This window comes from Xyrauchen texanus, chromosome 15 (assembly GCF_025860055.1).
Source record: "Xyrauchen texanus isolate HMW12.3.18 chromosome 15, RBS_HiC_50CHRs, whole genome shotgun sequence".
Taxonomy (NCBI): Eukaryota; Metazoa; Chordata; class Actinopteri; order Cypriniformes; family Catostomidae; genus Xyrauchen; species Xyrauchen texanus.
The window spans coordinates 7,827,790-7,853,297 of NC_068290.1; the positions used below are offsets into that span (position 1 = coordinate 7,827,790).

The 25,508-nt window shown below is 36.7% G+C and overlaps 3 protein-coding genes across 7 annotated transcripts; 1 reads left to right on the forward strand and 2 right to left on the reverse strand.

Annotated features, from left to right (window-relative positions):
- Positions 1 to 1,733: 1,733 nt before the first annotated feature.
- LOC127656005 (E3 ubiquitin-protein ligase RNF144B-like) lies at positions 1,734 to 14,748 on the reverse strand. The gene is made up of 8 exons (XM_052144122.1): positions 14,568 to 14,748; positions 11,083 to 11,261; positions 7,286 to 7,390; positions 6,430 to 6,490; positions 4,256 to 4,460; positions 3,985 to 4,129; positions 3,445 to 3,534; positions 1,734 to 2,603 (listed from the first exon to the last, which is right to left on the reverse strand). The coding sequence occupies exons 2-8, from the start codon at positions 11,185 to 11,187 to the stop codon at positions 2,442 to 2,444; spliced, it is 873 nt and encodes a 290-aa protein (XP_052000082.1). The 5' UTR covers positions 11,188 to 11,261; positions 14,568 to 14,748; the 3' UTR covers positions 1,734 to 2,441.
- A 3,604-nt stretch (positions 14,749 to 18,352) lies between these two features.
- LOC127655962 (telethonin-like) lies at positions 18,353 to 20,735 on the forward strand. 5 transcript variants are annotated; one of them, XR_007972123.1, is made up of 3 exons: positions 18,353 to 18,559; positions 18,842 to 19,300; positions 20,556 to 20,735. XR_007972123.1 is itself a non-coding variant. In XM_052144063.1 (2 exons), the coding sequence occupies exons 1-2, from the start codon at positions 18,423 to 18,425 to the stop codon at positions 19,245 to 19,247; spliced, it is 543 nt and encodes a 180-aa protein (XP_052000023.1). In that variant the 5' UTR covers positions 18,353 to 18,422; the 3' UTR covers positions 19,248 to 20,549. The 5 variants fall into 5 exon arrangements, 1 of the variants encoding a protein (XP_052000023.1); XR_007972121.1 differs by having other exon boundaries at positions 18,842 to 19,439; positions 20,556 to 20,734; XR_007972124.1 differs by having other exon boundaries at positions 18,842 to 19,439; positions 20,559 to 20,734.
- Positions 20,736 to 20,766: 31 nt separating this feature from the next.
- On the reverse strand, positions 20,767 to 23,884 carry LOC127655961 (coiled-coil domain-containing protein 127-like). Its single transcript, XM_052144062.1, has 3 exons — positions 23,800 to 23,884; positions 22,634 to 22,760; positions 20,767 to 22,157 (listed from the first exon to the last, which is right to left on the reverse strand). Exons 2-3 carry the CDS (start codon positions 22,749 to 22,751, stop codon positions 21,466 to 21,468), a joined length of 810 nt encoding a protein of 269 aa, XP_052000022.1. The 5' UTR covers positions 22,752 to 22,760; positions 23,800 to 23,884; the 3' UTR covers positions 20,767 to 21,465.
- Positions 23,885 to 25,508: the final 1,624 nt, after the last annotated feature.

Consider the following 25,508-nt stretch of genomic DNA (forward strand, 5'->3'; position numbering starts at 1 on the left):
ATAATTCCTGTTTTGGAAACATTGCAAATAGCTCCTGATTTGTTTTTAATTTGAAAAACGCAGTTCCATATTTAACCACACGATGACGCTCTCGCTCTGTACTGCAAAGCAAAGGCATGTATTTGAAGAAGAAAAAAATATAATAATAACAATAATAATAATAATATATATATATATAAATATATATTATTTTGTATGATTTGGTACATTTTAAATGTGAAGTACATTTTTCAAGATACTCCTTATAAATTATTACATACAAATTTCAATAAACTGGCATTGGTTGTAACCATGGGTTGCGGTTGTAACCACCACGATATTTGACTTTAAGTATTCACTGTAAAAGAGGAACTGTATTGTAAAACCTTCCCAGATAATTAAATACATGAAACGTGTGTGTGTGTGTGTGTGTGTGTGTGTGTGTGTGTGTGTGTGTGTGTGTGTGTGTGTGTGTGTGTGTGTGCGTGTATTTATCACTTTGTGGGGACCAAATGTCCCCATAAGGATAGTAAAACCCGAAATTTTTGACCTTGTGGGGACATTTTGTCGGTCCCCATGAGGAAAACAGCTTATAAATCATACTAAATTATGTTTTTTGAAAATGTAAAAATGTAGAAAGTTTTCTGTGAGGGTTATGTTTAGGGGTAGGGTTAGGTTTAGGGGATAGAATATAAAGTTTGTACAGTATAAAAACCATTATGTCTATGAAAAGTCCCCATAAAACATGGAAACACAACATGTGTGTGTGTGTGTGTGTGTGTGTGTGTGTGTGTGTGTGTGTGTGTGTGTGTGTGTGTGTGTTGCTTCCTTTATTTATGCAGGTCCTTTTTTTTGTAAAGTGCATACAAAGACAAACTGAATCACTTAAAGGGATAGTTCACCCAAAAATGAAAAATGATTTACTCACACTCATGCCATCCTCATATGTCCATGACTTACTTTCTTCTGCAGAAAATAAACAAAGAATTTTAAAATAATATTTCAGCTCTGTAGGTCCATACAATGCAATTTGAATTGTGGCCAGACTTTTCAAGCTCCAAAAATCACATGAAGGTAGCATAAAAGTAATCCATACGGCTCCAGTTAGGTACGAATCCATTTCTTCAGAAGCGATATTATAGGTGTGGTTGAGAAACAGGTCAATATTTAAAGGTGCACTCAGTACCTTTTGTCTTTGTGTCATCTTGGACTTACACTGACAACTAGCAGCTTGGATGCAGCTTCATTTAAAATCAGAAGTTTTCAGTTTCAGATGCGTTGTAGAAATTTAGTATTCACATTCAGCCATTACTTTAATCAATGAGTGAAAGTGTCAAATAACAGTAACAGAACGGATACTGAGATTAAGCGAGTAATATTGAGCTGGTCATGTGTGGACCCTCTCCATGTAAAATTAAACCAATTTTATAAGGTTACTGATATGACTGGAGTCTTCATTTTAATGTGAGTGATCATGATTTCCTACATATATTGCAAAATTACAATTCACGTCTTTAGGTTCAACTTTTTTAATGAAGAAAATAATCACTGAGTGCACCTTTAAGTCCTTTTTGCTATAAATCTACACTTTCACTTTCAAAAAGGATTTAAATATTGATCTGTTTCTCACCCAAGGTTATTGCATCACTTCAGAAGATATGGATTAAACCACTGGCGTCATCAGGATTAATTTTATACACATCTGGGATGGCATGAGGGAGAGAAAATCATGAGACAATTTTCATTTTTGGGTGAACCATCCTTTAAGAGTTTAATTTGCCCTCAAAAAAAGAATACAATTAGATTACTAAGGAGTGACTCAACTGCACTTTGTACAATCCAAAAATCTAAATGTATATGAAAAATGTTGGGGCAAAAGAAAGAACAAAAAAAGAAAAAGAGAAATAAACCAAATATGTCTATTGTTGAATACAAGCATGAGCGCAACAATGCAAACGTATACTTCGTTTTCTGACACAATTACATTAGAATAAAGGACAAACAGGTCAAACACTTTTCATTGCGAAGTTTCAGGTGTTTAGTTTATTGTAGTTAAGTTTTATAAAATATCTTATGCAGAAAATGTAAAAAGAACAAAGGATAGCATCCAGACTCATAAATACAGTATTTACACTTTATAGTACACAGGTGAAAATAGGGCCTTTGGTCTGGAACAACTATATATGGAAACAATTAGTTTGAAGCAGATTGCTACAGTCCATTTTTTTTTTTTACCTCTATAGAAGACACAAACAAATGTTTTGGCTTAGTGATGAAAGGAGCAATTCCTTTCAATAAGCAACAGGATTTTTTTTCCCCATAATGCACCTCAAGACAAAATAAACCCACTGAATCCCAGGCACTGAAAATGATGCACTTGTGCACCTGGCTAGAGAGACTGGTGTTTGGCAAATGGAGGGCGCTACATATGTGTTTACACTTATGTGTTAGTGTTAACTGTCCTATGTGGTGGAATCTGATGGCTTCTTGTCTTTCTTCTTTTTCTTGGTCTTCTTGGCTTGGCAGGGTTTGCACACACAGCACAGGATGCAGGGAGAGGCCAGCAGCAGCAGTGGTGATGTCACTAGTACGATGATGCTGACGCCCACCAGTATACCTACAACCTGAACATACCAATACAAATGGCATATTTGTCAAAGAGTCAAAGAAGAAACTCATCCAGTTTGCTTGTGGGTAGTTCTTATCTATTCTATCAATAGTAACAGTCATATCTTGATGATAAAAATATGTAAACAAATGTAAGGAATCTTCCAGGTTTAATACAAGTTAAGCTCGATCGACAGGATTTGTGCCATAATGTTGATTACTACAAGAAAATTATTTTGTCCCTCCTTATATTTACTAAAAGCAGAAATCAAGGTTACAGTGTGGCACTTACAATGGAAGCGAATGGGGGAAAATTTTTGCAGGGTTTAAAAAGGCAGAAATGTGATGCTTCTAATTTTATTAAAGCACTTACATTAATTACAACTTGTGTATCATTCTGTACAATTATTTAAATAGTTGTTTTACTGTGGTTTTAGGGTTTACGGCGCGTTACATCGTCATGGCAACGAAGTTGTAAAAAAAGTTAGTAAGTGAAATTATCACACTAAATTCATCTTAACAAGCATATTGTTTATGTATTGTGGTTAGACTTTTGAAACAGTGAATATTATAGTGTTACGGATTGGCCCCCATTCTCATCCGTTGTAAGTTCCTCACTGAAATCTAGTTTTTTGCTTTTTTTAAAGAAATGGAGGGACAAGTAGTATGTGCCACAAATGCTGTCGATTGAGCTTTACTTGTATTGAACCCGGAATATGTCTTTAAGCACCAAAAATGAGAACATTCCGTCAGTTGCCTTCTAGAATTGAAGTGCTGCCTACAATGATTCATAACAGTTGTGTGGAAACCGCTAAATGTATAATATGATGAGTAAACATGTTTGACATTCGAGCTAACCTGTGTCCTGTTCCACATGACGGAAGCTCTGGAGTGTCCCAGCTTGTTTCGGCATGGTCCTTTATCGTAATGTCTTAGGAATATATCGCCCTGTAAACAAAGAGACATTTACATTTATTAATTTAGCAGATGCTTTTATCCAAAACAGCTTACAAATGAGGAATGCTACAACAAAAGCAATGAATGGTGAGACGTTTAAGATACTGCAATACAAGAACATGGTACATGGTACAGTTCTGGTATCAGATCATCATACCATGGTATTATGATATATACCACACTACTATATTATTACCATATTCATATACCATGGTATTTCCTAGGTACCATTGTATTACCATCATCGTAGTGTCCAAAAAACAGTGGTCATGGTACATGGTTATTTCTATAGCATCATGTCCAAACAAACATTTATTACCATGGTACATTGCCAATAAAACATGGTATTGCTATGATGCCACATCAAATAAATAATGATAATACCATGGATCTATTGTTAGTGGCAGAAAATTTGGAAACACATGTAGGATGATCTCTTACGTCCAAATTCTGTAGGCAGTACCAGCAGAACGTGTGTTTACAGCTCTTGCACAGCATTTGAGCACAGCCCTGATTGCGTTCTATGTAGACGCCACACATGGGACACTGTTTAATCGTCGCATCAGTGTCATTGCTGGTCAGTTCACTGCAGAGATGACACACAGAGCTTGTTTGTGCGGGTACGTGTTATCACAAAGATTTGATCATAGACTGAAGAATCTATGATGATTCATCTGTATGTTTGTTTGTTCATGAAATGGGTGACACTGACCTGTCTGTTGATAGGGTCATCAGTGGCTGATACTGTGAGCAGGAGTGCCCGTCCTCCCAGAGGCCTCTACAGCCACAGCAGAACACAGCGTGGCACGCCGGGCAGGGCACAGGAGCGGGTATGCCTTCAGTACCAGGAGTCACACTGCACACGGCCTGACAGTCCAGCACGGGGCACCAGGCCTTACTGGGGTCCAGCTGAACTCCTGAGAGAAAGAGAGAAAGAAAGAAAAGAACAGAAAAGAAAAAATAAATCTTTAAAAAAAATCTAAAAGGGGATGTGACAATGTAATTTCCCTTGCTTGCAAAATTCACTTCCTCATTGTATTTTTTTATATTTTCATTGAGGTTTACTGCCTCCTTTGTCAGCAATCATTCAAATGTCATTACATTACATTCATGCATTTGCCGTTACCGGTGTTGGAGAGAAACTCACAAAACGTAGCGACCAACTAACATAACTGCATTTTTCAGTATCAAGCTAATTTTTCCAACGAGTAGTTATGTAGCATAACAAAAATGCTACATTTGTCACACTGTATTTCGAAAGCAGCAATGGAGCCAAAGGAGTAATCAAACATGATCACCTAAACCATCCTCTCTTTCTCATATGTAGTGCTGGGAAATCCAAATAATTTAAGTGAATCAGTTCTCTCGGACAGTTCATGTAAATTAACCGGTTCAAATTAATGATTCACTTGTATGTAGCTTTGGGATTTCAAATTCATTTTTGTGAGTCGGTTCATTCGTGTAAATGAGCTTAAACAATTCATTAATTCACTTGAGCTCCTGTGCAGCCTTAAAAGAATATTCCAGGTTTTGCTTAAATCGACAGTAAATTGTGGCATAATGTTGATTACCAAAAATAATTATAATCATAATTTAGACTTGTCCCTCAAAGTAACAGTGAGACACTTACAATGAAAGTGAATTTGGGCAATTTTTAGAGGAATAAATGTGAAGCTTATAATTTTATAAAAGCACTTTCATTAATTCATCTGTTAAAACGTATGCACTATTCTGTATAATTATTGAAATCGTAGTTTTTAAATGTATGTTTTAGGGTTTACGTTGTTACGTCGTCATGGCAACAAAGTTGTAACATTGGATATAACTTTACAAAGAAAAGTTAAGCAAGCGAAGTGTGAATATACATATACATTATTCAGAATAAATGTATATGTATAATTTAATTTAATTTAATTTAAGTTGAATTAGATCTTCTGATTTAAATAATATCACCTGAAAGTTATCTTCTTCTGTAAACAGATTCAATGTAGTTAGCTACTTTTTTTAGTAACTTGTAGTGTACCAAACTACTTATTTAAGAGTAGCTTGACTGAACAACTTAGTTATGCTTAGTAGCTACCCCAACACTGGTCATTACGCATTTGTCACACTTTTTATCAAGTGACTTTGAGTGCATTCAAGCTATATGTTAGATTAGTTTGAGTGTTCCCAAGGAATCAAACCCATAACAATGGCATTTTTTGCACCATGCTCATCCCCTTGAGCTATAGGAACACTGACTTTCTTGCCCCCTTTAAAAAGGAATGCCAGTATTACATTTTACTTTTACAGTCGCTCCAACATTGGCATTTTAGAGCTTGTTCTGCTCCATTCAGTCCAGATGATGCCTAGTATGTCGGGAGAGGTTCAGACGCAGAGAGACAGTGGAACAAAATACCATGAATTCTGGATTCTGAATCAGCTCATTGTTTACCATTTTCTCGGGCACTTCTCTAACATTAACGTAAATGCTAAGCTGAACCCTTGAAGATACAAACCAAACCATGACTCACTTGAGCTGTATGATATAGCCGAAAGCCTTTTATAAAACAGATAGTCATGACACTAAATTCTGATTGGATGAGCTTTCCCAGTGGCTGCTAAATAGTTATATTATACTTACTGCTTTATTTAAGAAACAGAGGCCACACCATCCATCAATCCATCCATCCATCCGTCCCATCCATCTTTTTAAAACCTCTAAACAAAGGCTTTGTCAAGCCAACATCAAAGTATGTCTTGACAAACATTACATCTCTAGTTCCGTATTAAGCCTTATCTCAAACTCTTTGTTCCTTTCATCCATATTCCCTCCAGGACTTACAGTAACACAGTCCTTTAAAGGGTAGTGGCATATATACAAACATGAACAGCGAGAGCACATACCTCTTTCAAATCGAAGCCGCTGATAAAGCTCGACCTGATCACTGGTAGCAAAGGAGGCAATCTGTACAAACAAGGAAATTATTTTATATTGAGGTCACGTTGCAACAGCTACAGAACTTCAAACACACAAATAGCACATCACTGGTGAACAATTCAGGAAAGAAAGAAATGTCTTGGGTTCCTCCTTCAAAGTAGGTCTATAAAAAAGTTTGCCCACTAATCATCCAGAAATAAACAAACCAAAAAAATTAGGAGTTTGTTTAAATCTTTAACCAATAGTATGTGCAATAGTAATATGAATGAATGCACGTTCCATTTATTTAGTGCTTTTCTCAAAAAGCGCTTAACACAGTGAACAGGGGACTCTCCTCAACCACCAACAGTGTGCAGCATCCACCTGGATGATGCGACGGCAGCCATAGTGCGCCAGTACGCTCACCACACACCAGCTATTGGTAGAGAGGAGAGAGTAGAGTTATAGAGCCAATGAGTGGATGGGGATTATGATTGGGAGGCCATGATTGAGAAAGGCCAATGGGGGAATTTAGCCAGGACACAGGTAAATTCCCCCATTGGCCTTTCTCAATCATGGGTCAATCACTCTTTATGAGAAGTGCTCTAGGATTTTTAATGACCACAGAGAGTCAGGACCTTGGTTTAATGTCTCATCTGAAGGACTGGTGATGTCACTGATTAAACAGAAGCTAGATGTTTGGTATAATAGAGAGATTTCAGTGATGTGTGTGTAAACAACAGTGTTTATGCAGTCAACGGCGGAACTTGAAACATCATGTGTGCCTGTGTGTGTTGTTATCTTGATTGTGAGAAAGAAGAACAGAGAGATTGACAGAAGTACCTCTGAATCCAGAAGAGTTCTAGTGTTCTTGCAGGCCGGGTCGGGGCAGGTAATGGCACTTCCAGCACCGCCCTGAATAGCCAGCTGCACATACTGCCTTAAACACTGTAAACACAAGCAGAGTTCTGACTTTCCCCACTAAAACTTATTTAAAACCACAGTGTGTAGCTTTTTCGATGTTAAATGTTTTCTCCTATCCCGACTTAATATGCAGACAATTACAAGCAAAACATTGGTTGATTTGGTTTGTTTGAGTGTCCCAAGTCCAACCGGCCAATACAGCAACAGTAGTCTCACGTAACCAGCCCTTTGACCAAACTTACAAAGGTCTGGACCGTATAGTAGCTTTAAGTGGCCAAGAGCCACCTACTTAGACTGGAAAAGCCTTCTAACTGACATGTATCACAATCAATCACAGTCGGTTTTGTCATCACGAACCGTTTAGGGGCAGGGTATCTGAGATATTTCATACCATAATAGAAGACCGAAATGGTAAAATAAATACTCACTGTATCTAATGGTTCTACAGTCTCTGTGAGCGACTGCACAGAAAACATACAGGAAAATAGTGGAAAATGTGTACTGCACACAAAACCTCATCACAGAGTATTTCACCAACATAACTAAGTAAACAAAACAGTATACAGTATGCAGTTATGCTCGTAGATCAAATCCACTCTAATTTCTGCTACATGCTTCAAACGAAACTCAAATTAAACAGAGTGATGAAAAGTCTGGTGTGCTTCTACTCACGGATTTTCTGTCAAACCAGCCAATAAGATTTGGTGTGGCTGGAGAAAGCATTTTCCAATTTCGTGTGCTATGTGCATCAGACAGTTAGAACACTGTGGGTGGTCCATAGTCGTGCCATTTGAGGCTGAGACTACAGCAACAGTGACTTAACCAATGGTGTGAATTTGGGGCGGGACTACCTTTTTGTGCCATCAACATTCATTGGTCGGGAAAACAGATAATCCTGCCCAAAAATCACAGTACTGGTCGACTTTGTTCAACACTCTATGAACACGTTGGAAAACAAATTTTATACCCATTAACCATTGGATAGTAAATTTTAGTTTTTTCTTTCCAGAGATTTGATGACTTGTAAACATAATGCAACTTATAAAGTTATTAAGCAAACTGGCAAGGGGACCATCATCTAGTATTCATATACTAATAATGAAAATAGAATTAAAATTGAAGTGCTACTATATAACTTTAACACATTAGGTTTATGGGGCAGGGCTTTGCAGAGGTTTTAACTGCATAGATGCTAGAAATTAACACATTTTGTTAAATTCAATATGTACACTGTTTGTTGAGGTTAAAATGTTTGATTGCCCCTTTAAATGTTGATTTTGTACATATTTTATTACACTTACTACATTTTGTTACATGTTTGTTTATTTGAATTATTTCTTACATTTCCAATGATTTCCACTGGAGTTTACATTGATTTGAATAGCAAGCACTAAAATGGTGCTGTCTCTTTAGAGTACCGGTCCGGTGAGAAGGGTCTGTCTGCATCCAGCAAGACTACTACAAAACATGCCCAATACAAGTTATGTCCCCTTCAAATAACAGGCGAAATGCTGAAGTCTAGCAACAGTTGGATATCACATTCATACAGTACCACCGCTCCCCATAAGCAGACTACGCAGTCTGCGTAGGGTACCAACTCCCTAGGGTGGCACCATCTTACCCAAGGAGGGCACCAGATAGTCCACCAGCTACCCTTACTTGCACGTTATAAATTATTCCCAGTCAGATGATCGCTTCACGCTCATATCACACAAACCTGGAACTCTGCATAGGGCATCAATTTGGCCAGAGGCGACCCTGCATTTATACACTGAGTTTGTTGTGTTAAATTGGAGTCCAGCAGAGTAAGCCTACACCTATCCCTATCCCTACCCCTAAATCTAACCCTAACCACAAAGATTAAAAAAATGAACATTTTGAACGATAATTAAATATACTGCAAATTACAAATTCTATTGAATAAAATCATGCTGCCATATCATTATGTGGTTACAGTGTGGAGAAATGTGATGAAAAGGAAGAGTAGAAGAAGCTAGTGGTATGTTAAGCTACAAGGCTAATCTTGGTTAGCTACAAGGCTACCATCTATCTCTTCAGATTAATAATATGATACGTGACATATTTTAAAAGTTATTTTTTTGCTATATTTACATAGTTAAGACAACATGAATCATACAGCGATTACATGGGATTTCAATAGTTATTTTACCCAATACAATTGCTTTATGATCAAAGGGGGTGTTACTTGGTGTGGGTGTGCAATGTAGTAGGTGTTCCTTATTTTGTCTTGCGGGACACAGACTGATACATTTGGGTCCGCCAACTGCACGAGCAAGTGTTATGGTTGGCAGCACAAAGTTGCATGGTTGTTTTACCTCATCAAGTTTCTTTTAATGTTTTGATCAACAACTGACTGAACAAAACAGAGCAATCTTTTGATAGCACCAGTGTGTTTACAGTTTTTGGGATAATCAACCTACATAAGGCATACTTAAAGTTGTCTCTAATATAAAACGAAGTTAGGAGAAAGTATTTTGCCATCAAAAAATACAGTCCAAAGATACGCAGTCTAACCAGCAAACAGTTTGTGTTCTTTGACTATTGTGCAGTCAACTGTTCAGAGAAATAGGCTAGTCTGGCTAATCTTAAATAGCATGTGAAAGAAAATATACCCCATTCCGCAAGACCAAACGCTATTGTGCTTTGTTAATTTCTGCAATTCCCAGCAACCTTGTGCTAATAACCCAGACCACAGCTAAAGATAAACACCAGCTTATGGCAAGATGTGTACGTGAACATGACTCCGCTATCACTTAAACTTGTAGTATAATACCAACAACATATTCTATTGCAGAAAACATTTCAACTGTGAGATATACTTACACTATAATGTTAAAATAAAGACAGTATTCTGTAGTATGTATTAGTGCAGTCGTTCTCAACTGGTTTTGCATCAGGACCCAGATTTTACACTGAACATCAAGTGGCAACCCACCATAGTAAAAACCTGTATTTAATGTATACTGGGTCGCATTTTCTTTTATCTTGCTTAGTTTTGTTCATGGTTTTGAAGTATAAATACATGCATCAAGTGACATTAGTTTTGTTGTAGATGTCGACAACAAAAATAAAGTTATATTCCCCCTTTTAAAAGTTAATGAGAATATTTAGTTAATATAAGGCTCATATAAATATCCAGTTTATTTCCTAATATAAAACATAATGCCATTACACAGAAGTAAATCTTTATTCATAATTTGTCCATAAGCCTTGGAGGTCCAGACTTTAATCCCCTTTATGTACTTGTGCTTATATGTCATTGCACAGTAAATATAAGAGCAAGTAAGTCCATGATGATGACTCTTTACCATCATCAGGTCAATGTAGCTAGTCTTTCTGATAATATTAATAATAACTAGAAAAACTAGACTTCAAACTGGCATTGATGCTCTAATGTAGATTAGAGCAGAACAAATAATTGGTGCGATTTGTTCCATTATAATCGTGCGGGGGAAAAAAGAAAGAAATTGCGTTGCAGATGAGAAGCCTTTTGCGTGTAAAGCGCTGAACATGAGATTATCCTAAAAATGTCCTTGACAGTCCTAAATTTCACTTGGGAAAACCCTGAAAGATTTACAATGGGAAAACCATGGCATTGTTCATTCCCTGCCGTCCACGAGCCAGTCCAAATAGACCTAAGACCCACCAGTTGAGAAACAATGTATTAGTGCGTTTCAGAATATTTATAACCTTACCTGCACACAGAAAACGCAGTTACAAGACTGAAGTGTGCTAGTGTCCAGTTCAGGGCAGTCGGTCAGGCAGAGTTTGCAGTGGATGATGCCGGTGTCTGTCTCCATGCTGGATTCAGTGGCCAAACAAGGTCAGGCTTTTTTTGTTGTTTAGAAATGGTGGAGTGATGTCCTCCATGCTTCTAAAGGATACAAGATAGAAACAAATAGCTGAAAGAGACAGATTGCAACACTGTTTAAAAGTGTCAATATCAGAAAGGTTTCCTCTGAGCGCAATTGAGTAAAACTGGATTTTTTATTTTATTTTATTTCTGAAAAAAGTGCTGTACAGTCACACACAAACATTACAAAACGGTTAGAAAAGTTAGCCAGATGAATGAATAGCATTTAAAGACTGTAAAATGCACTGTTAAAGTAAATCATCACCATTAATAACCTCAAGTGCTCTTTTTTTATGTACACCAACTCAAAACTTGCGCAACCTGCCTCATTAAATAGCAAAGCAACATGGGACCGCAAAAAAGTTGATCCGGAGAAACAAGACGGATAGATTCCACCCTAGGCCTTCATGGATTCTTCTAGTCAACATTGCCTTCCTGCATTGCGAATACTGAACGGGAAGAAGTGATAATAACATAATCCAGGATAAAGCTAGATTAGAGGGCTCCGCCTGCTACAACAGGTCAGAAAAATAGAGAACAAGAGAAAAGCATGAGGCTGGGAGAATGGTGATGTTGATCGAGCATTATCCACGCCATGTTTGTGCTCTTTAGATTTATGTCTGCCCTGTCACGATCAATGTGGTCACTGCCCTAAATGTCCACTGTCTCTCCCCTTAACTATTGATTAATTAAGACAAGTGCAATGTCCACCATCACTTGCAGTTGAATGTACAGAATTATTTTTTGCCATGTCATTGTCTTTTTGCTGGGACATGACAGCAAGATTTGTTTTGTTTTTCAGTAAAGCAATGTTTCACACCTCAAAATAGAACAAGAGTATCTACTGTATCAGAAAATGTGCTGAATCAATTTTTGGCTGGAATATGATTTTTATATTAAGGCAACGTCCTGGTACACTATTGATTAGCCCCGGCCGAAACACTGCCACTGAATTCTTTATCACAACTCATAAAGAAGTGGGTCATTGAGTAAATCTAGGTGAGCTTTAGTTTAGTAGTCTATAGACTGCTTTTGGCATTAACACAAAACTGAAAATGATTTGCATATGCTTTGGTTTTGAGCATAGGGAAGTGAACATCACATGAGTGAACCACTAACAATGATTAAAATTTTGATTGTGTGAAAGTATGCTGAAGAACAAAAAATAACTTGTTCAGCTCAAAGACCTTTAGTAACTTTAGTGAATTCATTTGCAATGCCCTTTATTACTGACAAATATCTAAATCTAATAAAGACATAGAGTAATATTAAAATGTTCTGTCTTGTGCAATACCTCACAGAAAAACAGTGTCATTTTGTACAATCGTTTTAAGACCAGACTAATGCATGAAGTCTGTAGGAACTGAAACACTTAGGTCAAATGTTCAAGCATAAACCAGAAACACTGGCCATGTTTGAAACAGCATAATAATTATAATATCTTTGTAGTATATAATATACATCCTGTGCCCAGTATACAAATACAACAGATCCAGAGTTGGGAAGTAATGGAATACATGTAACAAGATTATATATTTAAAATACTAAATATTAGTAACTCTACTACATTTACAATTTAAATAGTTGGTAATCAGAGTACAGCTACATTAAAAAAAAAAAGTAATTTTATTTCTTAAGAGATTACTTTGTATTTTATTGTATTTGTTCCATTTAATATTGAGTGTATTCAGTTGGAAAACATTTATTCATATAAAATGATGCAATCAAGAATGGTTGAACAGCGGTGAAACACTTTCTTGAAACAGAGAAATAAGTTTGAAGTAAGTTTTGAGCAGCAGCAATAGAAATAAACCGTTAAATAAATTGTTATTTAACATTTAACTTTATGCTAACCCTTACAAAAATCTAAACTTGCGGCGAATGCTTGCCAGAAGTTTGCAGCTCTTCACCGTTAGTGGGAAGCCTACAGCAAACCTTTTGCAACAATGGACAATTTGCCGCAGGTTTGCCACAAAGCTCGTTTGCATGTGAAAATGAGTGGCTAATCCTCAAAAATCTTGATTTCTGTAAGGGAAGCTAAAATGCTATTTCTAGCAATTTTACATGCACATGTTACCAGACATATTCCAGTCATATTTTTTATCAAGAAAATCCACATTAGATCTTTTTTCTCTCTAGTAAGATCTTTGATATTATGGGAAAAATCTTATTATTGATGAGATTTATTTTTCTTTTTTTATGTAAAATATCTAAAAATCCTTAAAACAAGATCAATTTGCTTCATCTTGTTTTAGAAGCAACACTGCACACATTATTAGGGTTTTATCAGTTAATGTATTTTTAACAAGAGTATTTAGTCTGACTGCACTGGCAGTCACAGGTAGAATATTTAGCATACGTTACTGACCTTCAGTAATCTAACAGAACATGTTACAAATGATATTTTACAGCATGTATTCTGTAATGTGTAGTGGGATATATTTTACAAGTAACCGTCCCAACCCCTATCTCATGTGGTCTGCACAGTGCAGACCACATGAGATACTGTATCCAATCCAATTCAATAAGCTTGGCATTTAAAATGTGATTAATGAACCAGTTGTAATATCAACAGTGATTTTTAACATCTCTTCCTTAAATTGTTATTTAATCGGACTGCCAAAATTAAGAACACAAAATTGAATTTAAAATAAAAACAAATAACATTAAACATTAAACACACTGTATAATATAATATAATAAGATCATTTGGGAACAATGTAGCATACCACGTTTGGATTTTGTTGTTGTTGCATATTAAATCCTGTTTCACATCCTATTTGTTTAAACAGTATATACTGCGAAGTATGAAGTGAGCAGTACAGTAAGATGTCAGATCCAATTAATAAAAAAAAAGTATCTCTCTAACTTGTGTTTTAGTATTATTTATTTATCGTTGTAACATTTAAGTTATGTGCTTTATTTTTATTCAATGATTCACTTGTTTATTTTGTTTCCTTGGTGACGTCAGCACAGCTGAACCAACGACGCTTCCGTAAATATAAACAAAACAATACCGACAATAAACTCAACGTTACCAACGTCTTTCTGGCGTTACTGTAACTGTGATGAGGTCACTGTCACGCATTAAAGATATATTTATTTACCCTGTTTCATTTCCACACAAACACATTACATATCTCGTAGGACAAACAGACGAATAGACCCAGGTTGTGACTCGAAACCTAGTGTATTACCTATCAAGACAACATTTTGGGGGCTCAAAGGCGGCCAAAAGTGCTGCTTGGAACGCGCCTATGATATCCCCAAAACAGAATAGCATCTAAGTAAGGTTCACTTTCGGTTTTGAAACAGCCCCACACTCACCTCATGAGTGTCTGGAGTGAATACTGCGCTACCGCACAGCGCTTATCACACGATATAGTTGAGTCAGTCTTGTTTACTCCTCACTACATTCACCTCGATTATGAAGAAGGGCCTTGAGTAACTCCCATCAGGATGCACAAAGGTGTGTGTGTTCGCCTGTGAAGTTATCGGACGGCGGTGTTGAAGGGTTTGGCCACTTTTTGCTTTCTCCTCCCACTGACGTTAACTCTTTCAATCACGGGCGAGTCTTGAGCACTTTCATGTTCTTCTCAAGCGGTGTCTGTTTCAGTTTATCAAATAAAAATCTCCCTTTAATAACAGCAATTTGATATTGTTATATAGTATATTTAAAATGTCATGGATGCGATAGAAACCAAATATACTTGATCTCAATCAGGGAGTCCCACACATCATTGCTTTCATTGTCTCTTTACATGTGTTTTCAATAAGAATAGATCTTTTGACAGGCATTTTCTGTGTAGGTGTGTTATAACGAGAAACATGAAGTAGAGAATGTCACATTGTCTTAAGTTTTTGAGAGTGTTTATGTTCAGTTTAGGCAGTTAAACAATTTGAGTGAAACACTGAATTGACAAACTGGCAAGAATTTAAGAATTTCTTGGGATTTGGTATGTCCCCTTTTGCTTTAATGACAGCATGCACTTAAACTTGGCACGTTTGTGCAAAAACTGATGATCATGTTATCTCTTACTCAGCATGATTTGAGAATGTTCCAAAGAGCATCTTGTGTGCTTCAGTTGAATTGAAGAAATCTGACCTGTTGTACAAATGAGTTAGCATAAATTTGCTTACATTTGATTAGTGACCTTAAGCTTCAATTGTGGCGCAGACTTTTCATATTTCTTTGTACAAAGCTTTTCTTTGTTTTACATTTTTCAAAATCCCAAAGTATACATTTACAAGTTTAAATATCTCAGTGATCTCAGATTTGTGGACCACAATTGTGTGTATATATATATATATATATATATTTTCCCTTTATTATTACGGAATGACCCAAAATGAAACATCATTACTTTTTCAGTTATTTATTAGTTTGACATGACTGTCACAATAGTCACAATTATTATATATATATTTTAATGACACAAAAATAACTGTAGGACATTAAACCCTAGTGTCAATACAAAATATATTTCAAAACCCGGACAGCTTGATATTATTTTACCTAAACATTATAACCCCAAACGGTTCAAACCCTGAAATACGAAAACCACCAAAGCCATTTTGATGCCTTTCCTCCTTGTATGTATCCAGCTTTGGCGGGAACAATGACAAATAACATCATATGCTCACATATGAGTTCAGATGATGACATAATTTTTTCCATTGCTCTAGATGAGCTTGGCATTCATATATCCATAACATTCCATTACTACCAATTCCCTCTCCAGTTCCCCAGCCTGCCTACACGGTTTACTATATTGGAAATGTAATAGTGGAAATTACACTATTAGTCTGGATAAGTTTTAAAAAGGCTTAAAACAACCTAAGATTGTTTGCTGGTCTTAGCTGGTCTCCCAGCCAGGTCAGGCTGATCTGTTGGCTGGTTTTAAAGGGGTTTTGTTTTCTTGTCAGCTGGTCAGGATGAAAGACCAACTTAAACCTGCTAAGACCATCTTAGACCAACTTAGACCAGCAAACCACTTTAGGTTGGTTTAAGCTGGGGGGGTTCCCTTAGGGTCATGAGAAAATATTTATTTTCTCTTATCTACCCTTTTGCATGTAATACAATAAAGCATTCATATGCACAATGCAATGCACCAATCGTGGCCCACTATGATCTATGAGTGTCTTTGTTTTGGAGGGGTACTTTCTCATCCATCATGTCACATTTGTACCGTAGCTGCAGTTGCCACAAGGGTCTTGTTACAGGGGAAATTGATTGTCACTGCAGGAATGTACCCAGGCAATCGCTTTGACTTGGCGCAGACCGCAGTAATCTGATGCTGCACCTTGCGCTGAATGCATCACTGGAATTTCTCGGCAAACTGTCAACATTGGGCTCCAGGCTTTAAAAATATGTTGGCATCAATCCTCTATACATGCCTAATATCTCTATCAAGTTTATCTATCTATCTATAATAAAATTAGATATTTATAAAAAAATTTTGCTTTAGTTTTATTTGGGGGTGTAATATGATTGGGACATGTCTGAACATCTTTTTCATAAAATATCTTCTAAACACTCGTATGACAGGTTGATTCATCCTGAGGCCAAATATAACAATTGTCCCAAAGGATTCCCCATGTCTGAACAGTGGTGTGTTTCATCAGTAACTCGAGACAGGGTTGTTCATACTGCTGAGTGATGTATTATTTGTCTCACCTACAGCATATGAATCTTACAGACTGGTGTGAGGATAACATATTCCTCTGAATGTCAGATCAACAGGATGAGGGGCCTCTGTACATAGCGCTGACACCCCAGACAGAAAACAAGGGCCCACTGTCTGCACCTTGTTCTATTTTTGTTTTTTCACAATATCGGGGATGCTTTGTATAGAATTAGAATGATTACTTGGCTTCTACCTGTACACTATATTCCACACATACAGTATTTTATTATACTTTAATAAGGATATTTTTGATTTGATATTTACATGGTAATACCATGTTTTGCATATTCCATGGCATCACCATGTTTGTGGACTTTGCAATGGATTTACCATGTTTTTTTTACATGTACCATGGTAATAATACCATGTTATTCTTTACATATACTATGGTATTACCATATTTTTGGACATGTACCATGGTATTACCATGTTTTGGTGCGTTTACCATGGTGATATCATTTTTGTTATTTGTTATTTTGTATTTTTTTTTGGACACGTGCTTTAGTATTACCATGTTTTTGGACATTTACAATTGTATGACCATGTTTTAGAAAGTACCATGGTAATGTTATCATGTTTTTAAAAGTACCATGGTAATAACATGTTGTATGTTTTTGGATATGTACCATGGTATTGCCATGTTTTTGAACACATAACTTGGTAATAATGCCATGTTTTTTTGTACATGTACCATATAGTGTAACCATATTTTTGGATTTGTACCATGGTATTACTGTGTTTTTGGAATATGTACCATATTATTACCATGTTTTTGGACACGTACCATTGTGATATCATATTGTTTTGCACATGTATCATGGTATTACAGTGTTTTTGGGCATGTACCATGGTAATACCATGTTGTTTTAAGGCATGGTATAACCATGTTTTTAGGTACCATGATAACACCATTGTAATCTTTGGAGTACCATGTGAACCTTATGAATATGGTATAATTCCGTACCATAGTATATATCAAAACACTGTGGTATGATAGCATCACTGTATCACAGTAGGCTATTGTCGCCATCCTTTTTTATAATGTTATATACACATGTGTACAGATAGCCTATGAATGTGTATATACATAAGACGGTTAAATTAAACCACTCACGTTATGATAATAACACAAACAATATAGCAAACTAATACAAAGAAAATGAAAATAAAACTTTCTGATATCTCATGTCTCAACATCTAGTTTTGTTGCTATTAGCAGTAAGCATGAAGTCTTGACGCACAGAACACCAGAAAGCAGAGATGGTCATTTGGCTCTGTTCACCTGCTGGGGAACTGTTAGTCTTACATATCAGTTAAATACTCATGGGATTAGTCATTTTCCCCCCTCGCCACACCAATCTGTTCTGTGGGCAGAGTGTAAAAATAGCAACAGACCTTTACTTATAAGACTGAGGAACCCTCAGGAGGAAAGCAGCACAACTTGTTAGAAGATTTAAATATTTAGCTTCTGAGTTAGTGTGGTTAACTGTATGAGATGCATTGCTTGAGCAGGACACCCAGGTCATATCTTGTGAACTCGTACAGTGATTTCCAGGAGACTGATGAAATCGCCAGAGAATCGTATGAAGCCACCTGGTTAGATATGTTGATGGAGACAAGACCAGAATACAAGTATGTACTTCTTTCCCCTCTGTGTTGTATTTTTAGATATTAAATGGGTTTAAAGGAACCGTTCGTCACCATGTTGTTCCAAACCTGTTAGCTGTTTTGTTTTTTTCCTGTGAGACACAAAATGAGACATTTTGAAGATTTTTTTGAGCAGCTCTTTTTAAGAAGTTTGTATAGTTTGTGAAAGTACTATATAGTCCCACATGCTTTGTTTGCACTGAATTTTTTGCTTTGGTATGAGTGTACCATGCACTACTATCGAACCTTCAATATGCTCCTTCACAGGATGACACTCTTCGAGAAGGACTCAGTAAGAAAGGAGAGCTATGAAAAAAAGCAGGTGGTTAATTTCACAGTGCAAAGGTTCCCAAACCAGATGATTCGAATGGGACGAGATGGGGGACCAATGCAGGAGTATCATTTACCATACAAAAACATTCTCCCAATACCAATATTTTTGCCCAAAAACATCACACAGCCTGACGTGACCCGCAAGCCCTCTCCCTCTAGATTGAAATCTGTCATGGACTCTGAGACTAGTTTAAGTGGATTTTTCCCTGAGAAAAGAGAGGTATCATCCATCACCCGTCATAAGCCAATGGTAATCCAACCGAGGAGTCCAGACTTCAGAGCGTCAAGCCTCATCTCTCCACCACGAGAAAAACTGATCGGCTTCCAACGAAGGGAGTGATGAGCTGATGAAAGCTGTCTGCCGTCATGGACATGGATACAATGACGAGTATGGTGGGTGACCTCACTCACATTTATGAAGACTGTACTAAATCACAGCACACTAGAGGGTGTGAGCATGTGGATTTTGAAGGCTGAGAGGACTCAAGAAGACTTTAATAAGAAAAATACAGATCAGATCAAGCCCCAAAAAGTATGTGGACTCTTAAGTCATGTATGAATGTAATTGCATTAGATTACATTATATCATACCTAGTGGCATCTGCAAATATGATGTAACATCTTTCCTCAGAATTAACTTCACTGTTCTGAGACGTTTTGGCGATTGCTGGTGCCAAGATAATTTTTAGTGGATGTATGTTCACAGATGTGTAGTTTGTCACATTAACTATGTACCCATTCCACTTACATTTCACAGTCAATCAGCATCTAAATTCTGTCCTTTCTCTACATCTATTATGTGTTCAAATACTTTTTTGGGCCACTGTAGAGTATGTTAAAGGGATAGTTCACCCAAAACAGAACGTTTTCTCATCATTTACTCACCCTCATGCCATCCCAGATGTGTCTGACTTTCTCTCTTCTGCTGACCACAAATTAAGGTTTTTAGAAGAATAACTTAGCTCTGTAGGTCCATAATGTCAAAGGGTCCAAAATGCACATAAATGCTGCATACATGTAATCCATACGACTCCAGTGGTTAAATCCGTCTTCAGAAGTGATATACTGTAAGTGTGGGTGAGCAACAGATGAATATTTAAGTTTTTTTTGTTTTTAATTATTAATCTCAACTTTAAAACAGCCCTCCAAAGCGCTCCTCTATCCTGAGAGTTATTCTTCTACTTCATGCATATTGCCACCTACTGGGCAAGGAGGATAATTTAAAGTAAAAAAAGGACTTAACAATTGATCTGTTTCTTACCCACAACTGACATATCAGTTCTGAATACATGGATTTAACCACTAGAATCCTTTGGATTACTTTTATGCCTTAATGTGCTTTTTTGAGCTTCAAAGTTTTGGACCCTGTTGACTTTCATTGTATGGACCTACAGAGCTGAGATATGTATACTTTTTTTTATTTTATTCCTTGTTTGTGTCCTTTAAGGCATTTTTCCATTACATTAGCAATGATACAGATGTAACTGGAATATTGTCTCCCTTTATTTAAGTGTTTATCCAATGCAACAGAGGCAAACTAGTGAAAACAGAAAATATTAATAAATTATCTTGCTTTTCTTGAGATGCTGATATTGCAAAATTAATTGGATCTATGAGGTTATTAATCCGCTGTTGCGCTCTTTCTCAGCAGGTTTAGACAGTACTACAAGACCGACATCTCTGCAGGACAAACAACCACTTTTCAAAACAGTCAAACAGTTCCTGAAAATACATTCTATAAATCATCTAGTCAATCTTTTACATATTATCACATTGCAAATCTCATTCATGTATTTTTATGGCACACAATAAAAATCCATCAATAAACCTGAGTCATTCAAAATGTAATATATTCTTTAATTTCAGAATGGTTATATATTGATCATAAATGCCAGTAACAGCTTGTTCACATGTCATGTATATATTAATAATGACTCATCTGACTTCATACTAAAAATTAATAAATCCAATTAACTTAACTAAGTTCATAAATAATGTAAAAAACATGAAAGCGTAAGAACAACTTGAACAACAAAATGTTTTAATTTCAACAAACAAAAAGAACAACAAATTATTAAGATAAACTTTATTCCTGACACAATAGAATCATTTTGCAGCTGCATGTTCAGATATGATTGTCAAGGACTAGGGATAGTTTAAAAAATGAAAATTCTGTCATAATTTACTTACCCTCTTGTTGTTCTGTGAAACACAAAAGGACATTTTAGGCAGAATGTTAACCTCAATCACCATTCACATTCATTGCACCTTTTTTTGCACCCATTCTCCATAGAATGAAACTGAATGTTGACATTCTGCCTAACATCACCTTTTGTGTTTCATGGAAGAAAGAAAATAATACAGGGTCAGAACAATACAAGGGTGGGTTTTGGGTAAGGTATCCCTTTAACAGGCTCAAAAGGTTTCCACAAAGGTTTGGCATCATAAATAGTTAATTGAAAAATTATGGCAATAAGTTAGATTAGCGAAGGAAAACAGCAGGAAGATATTGTTTCACAGAGATCTGTGATTCAATGATTCTATCATCTGTTCCTGCATCAAGGTCTGTTGGAGTTCGGTGGCCCTCCTTTGAGTGTCTTCTCTGCCCTCTTGTGTGTCTGCAGAGTGACCTGCAGCTGCCAGTACCTGAGATACAGCCACATCAAACTGCCATTCTTGCGCTTATCCGTGTTAAGCAAATCTGCACAGTGTCTGTCATTCTTAAAAATGTCCCCGAGATCCCCCTCTAGATTCAGCCCTGCACCCACAGGGTCTTTGGCAGCCTTCAGCAGCAGGTTCTTCTCCATCTCCAGACGTTGTTCCCGTGGCAAAAGGATGCTGCAGAATGCTTCCTGCCTCTCTACTAGCTTCTCCTCTAGTTCCTGTAGGAGAGTTTGAGCTCTGCGCTGCCACTCCTCCTCTTGTTTCAGGGCTTTCTGTAGTGCCACCTCAGCCACGCCAGACTGGAGCAGCCAGTTCTTCTCTTGCTCCAGATCTTGCCGTTCTTGTTGAAGCTGCTTGCGTTCCTCCATGAGCTGCTGGCTCTGAGAGATCAGAGCCTTCCTGTAGCCCTTCACACGCTGGCGCTCCTTCTCAAGCTCCACCTCCAGATGTACCGCCGTCCGTCGGTTTTCCATCAGCGTGTCTCTGTACTTCATCTCCAGGTCTTTGGTGATAGCTGCCATGTCGCTGTTGTACTTATCTTTCACATCTTGGATCTGTTTCTGTGATTCTCGTGTCCATATCCATCCTAGGTGGGGAAAAAAACAAGTGTGTGTTGGCAAAGAACATAGTTTGTGTTGAGTTAGTTAGTTATCTTTTTTACCTGGTAAAAACTCTTTTGCAAGAGTGATCTGGCCAAAAAAGGGAGTAAAAGACAAACAGCAATGTTACATAAAGAGTATTTCAACATGGAAAAAAATGACACACTTTACAAACTATTTGATTTGGATAATTACCTTCAAAGAAAAGCACAATCATACCATAAAAACAACTATCAAATAAAATACTACTATACATCAGAAAAATAATATAAATTAACAAAGAAATTAGTCAGTGTATTTTACAAACTCCCTTATAAACACAAATTTATTTCAAACCCAAAAAGTGAATATCTCATGTATTATCTATAGTATAATATTGTACATAATCTCTTGAAACCTCTGCTTAAACATTTGAGGCAGGTATTACATGATCATCCTTAAGTTTGTGTTATGGGACACCTACGAAATGCTGCCAGACCAATCATTGGCACCAGCAGGGCATAATTCCATCTACCCCCATCATCTCCTTGGGCTGGATCTGGTCTAATATTCCATCTAGGTGGATCATTCAGGTTGTTCATGGAGAAACTCTGATCAAATGGAGAAGAAAACACAACTTATGGGCTGTTTGATTATTCTAAGACATATTTTATATATGAAATGGAGAGTACAATGCCTATTTGTCAACAAAACTTAAGTTGAGCTAGCCTAATAAAGATGTTTTCCCAAGTTATGTGTTGTTAGAATGACAGATGAACTGTGTACATTTGTCTGTTTGGTGTTAAAGGAATATTCTGGGTTCAATACAAGTTAAGCTCAATCGACATCATTTGTGGCATAATGTTGATTAACACAAAAATGTATATTCACTTGCACCTCCTTTTATTTAAAAAAAATATTGGTTTCAGTGAGGCACTTACAATGGAAGTCAATGGGGCCAATCCATAAAAGTTCAAATACACATCGTTTCAAAAGTACAGACACAAGACGTAAACAATGTGTGTTAACATTATTTAATTGTGATAAAATCTCTTACTAACCTTTTCTGTGTAAAGTTATATCCAATTTTACAACTTCGTTGTAAACAACGACTTAAACAACTTTACAGATCACATAATACAGTTAACAAAGTGTTAACAGAATAATTAATATAAATGCTTTTATAAAATGATAAGCTTCACATTTCTGCCTTTAACCACTCCAAACATTGGCCCCATTCACTTCCATTGTAAGTGCCTCAATAACCTCGATTTTAGCTTTTTTATGAAAATGACGAACGAGTCGAATTTATATTTGTAGTAATCAGCATTATGTCAACAAATACTGTCGATTGAACAGAACTTGTACTGAACCCGGAATATTATTTTAACAATCAGATATTCCATGCATCAAATAAATCAGCACACTGCACAAGTGAAAATGTATTTTTATAGTTATAAAGTAAAAACATGACATATACTTAAAAATGACCTGCAGCACAGCACTGCTAAAAACGGCAACCTTGCATGTGATGACAAGTGCATTTCTTCAGCAGTTGCATTTGAACTCAAGCACAAGTGTTAAATAACATATAGATCTATTCTGTTCACTTAGTAACGGAAACGTGAAATCTTGTATCCTTTAGCTCACCTTGAACAATCTAAAGTTATATGAATAAAATCCTTCAAGACAGCTCGGACATTAATGCAATTCCATAAACAACATTTACCCGTCCATTTATGATTTCATAGGGGAGTTTGACGAGTTTCTAATTTATTTAAATTGATTAAATACTCTTTCTATACACATAATTATTTAAAATGACATTAATTGTAATATATTTGTCATATATGCTCTTAAAGTCATCGTTGTTTGCGAAAACTCAAAAAACACAATTGCACTGAAACATTCACACCCCCCACAACTACAGTTAGTATAGTCCTTAGGGTGGCTCATGTGGGATTCTATGTGTTCCTACCGGCGCATGAGATGCGCAGAATGAATAATTGCTGCAGTGAGCGAAGCATCCAGACTGATGTGCAAAATAGTTTTGACTGACAAAACTGTAAGTGACACAAAACTTTCTTTAAGAAACATGGAATTAAGTGCATTACTCAAGAACACAAATGATGATGGCTGGGGGGATTGAACCAGCAACCTTCTGCTTACCAGTTCTGTGCTTTAACCCACTACAATTCCATATTGCTATTAAGTAATCCTGTGTCAGTATGAAGTCCAAAACCACTGTCGTATCCGCCAGTTTTTAAATAAAAATTAAAAACATAGAAATATCAGAGACTTTTAAAATTGTTATTTTCAGTTAATATACTGTAATTCTCTCCCTATATTTTATTTCTATATATAATTTTCTACTTATCCGGTTTGTGAGTGCACTATCTATAAAATAAAAAATCCATCTTTAGTAGTCATGACTGTAAAATTCATTGGTCAAAGGTGTGGGTACCCTGTCACATTCAAAATCTCCAAAGAAGAAAATGCCCCCACTCAAGCCCAAAGCTGGTGAGGTGTCTGTTGCCAAACTGGACAGGCTGAGATTCACCAGTGGCAACACAAGAACCTCAGAGATCAGACTCAACATGCAGAAGGTTTGGAAAGATCAGTCGCTGACACAAGATCTCAAACTCATAATACTGTTTTCAGGACAGGTGATGTCCTTAAAGAAGCATGCGACAAGATGGACGCTGTCTACAAGTGCTTGCATGACATCAAAACATGTGACAGATGTCAGGCTTTCATTCTGCTCTTCATCAGGTGTCCTACAACTGAAATAAAACCCTTGTACTCAGTACTTCATTTTTGCATCATAACTGGTGTCAATCAGAAAGCTCTAATTATCTACTCTTTCTTTCTTTTTTTTTTTATACCATTTTTAAATAACATTCTATAATTTTAGATATTGTCTGGAATAGAGTAGTGAGTCTCTTGAACTGCAGAACCTGATGCTGAATTTGGTTCAAACCATTCACTAAGCAGAAGCTTGTAATGAGTGTCGAGGAGCCCACGCCAGAGCGGACTACAAAGGGCTCTGTTTATTAACAATCCACCTTGGGTGATGTGATAACAAGTGGCTAAATTTAAACTTTGAATAGTGGTCTGCAAGTTTAAAACAGTTTGACGGATATAGCCTATTATTTTTTTTTTTTTTGTAGTTTGATGGGATTGAGCCTTTTTAGATGTTTGCTGTGTTGAACATCGCTAGGGTGTTTGGCTGGTTGTTAAGCCATTGCTAGCCAGTGTCAAGGCCAAGGGTGTGTGGTTGCTATGGAATGGCATGGACTGATTTCTAGGGTTGCTAAATAGATAGGTAGAGTAGATGAACAGAGATCAAATACCCAATT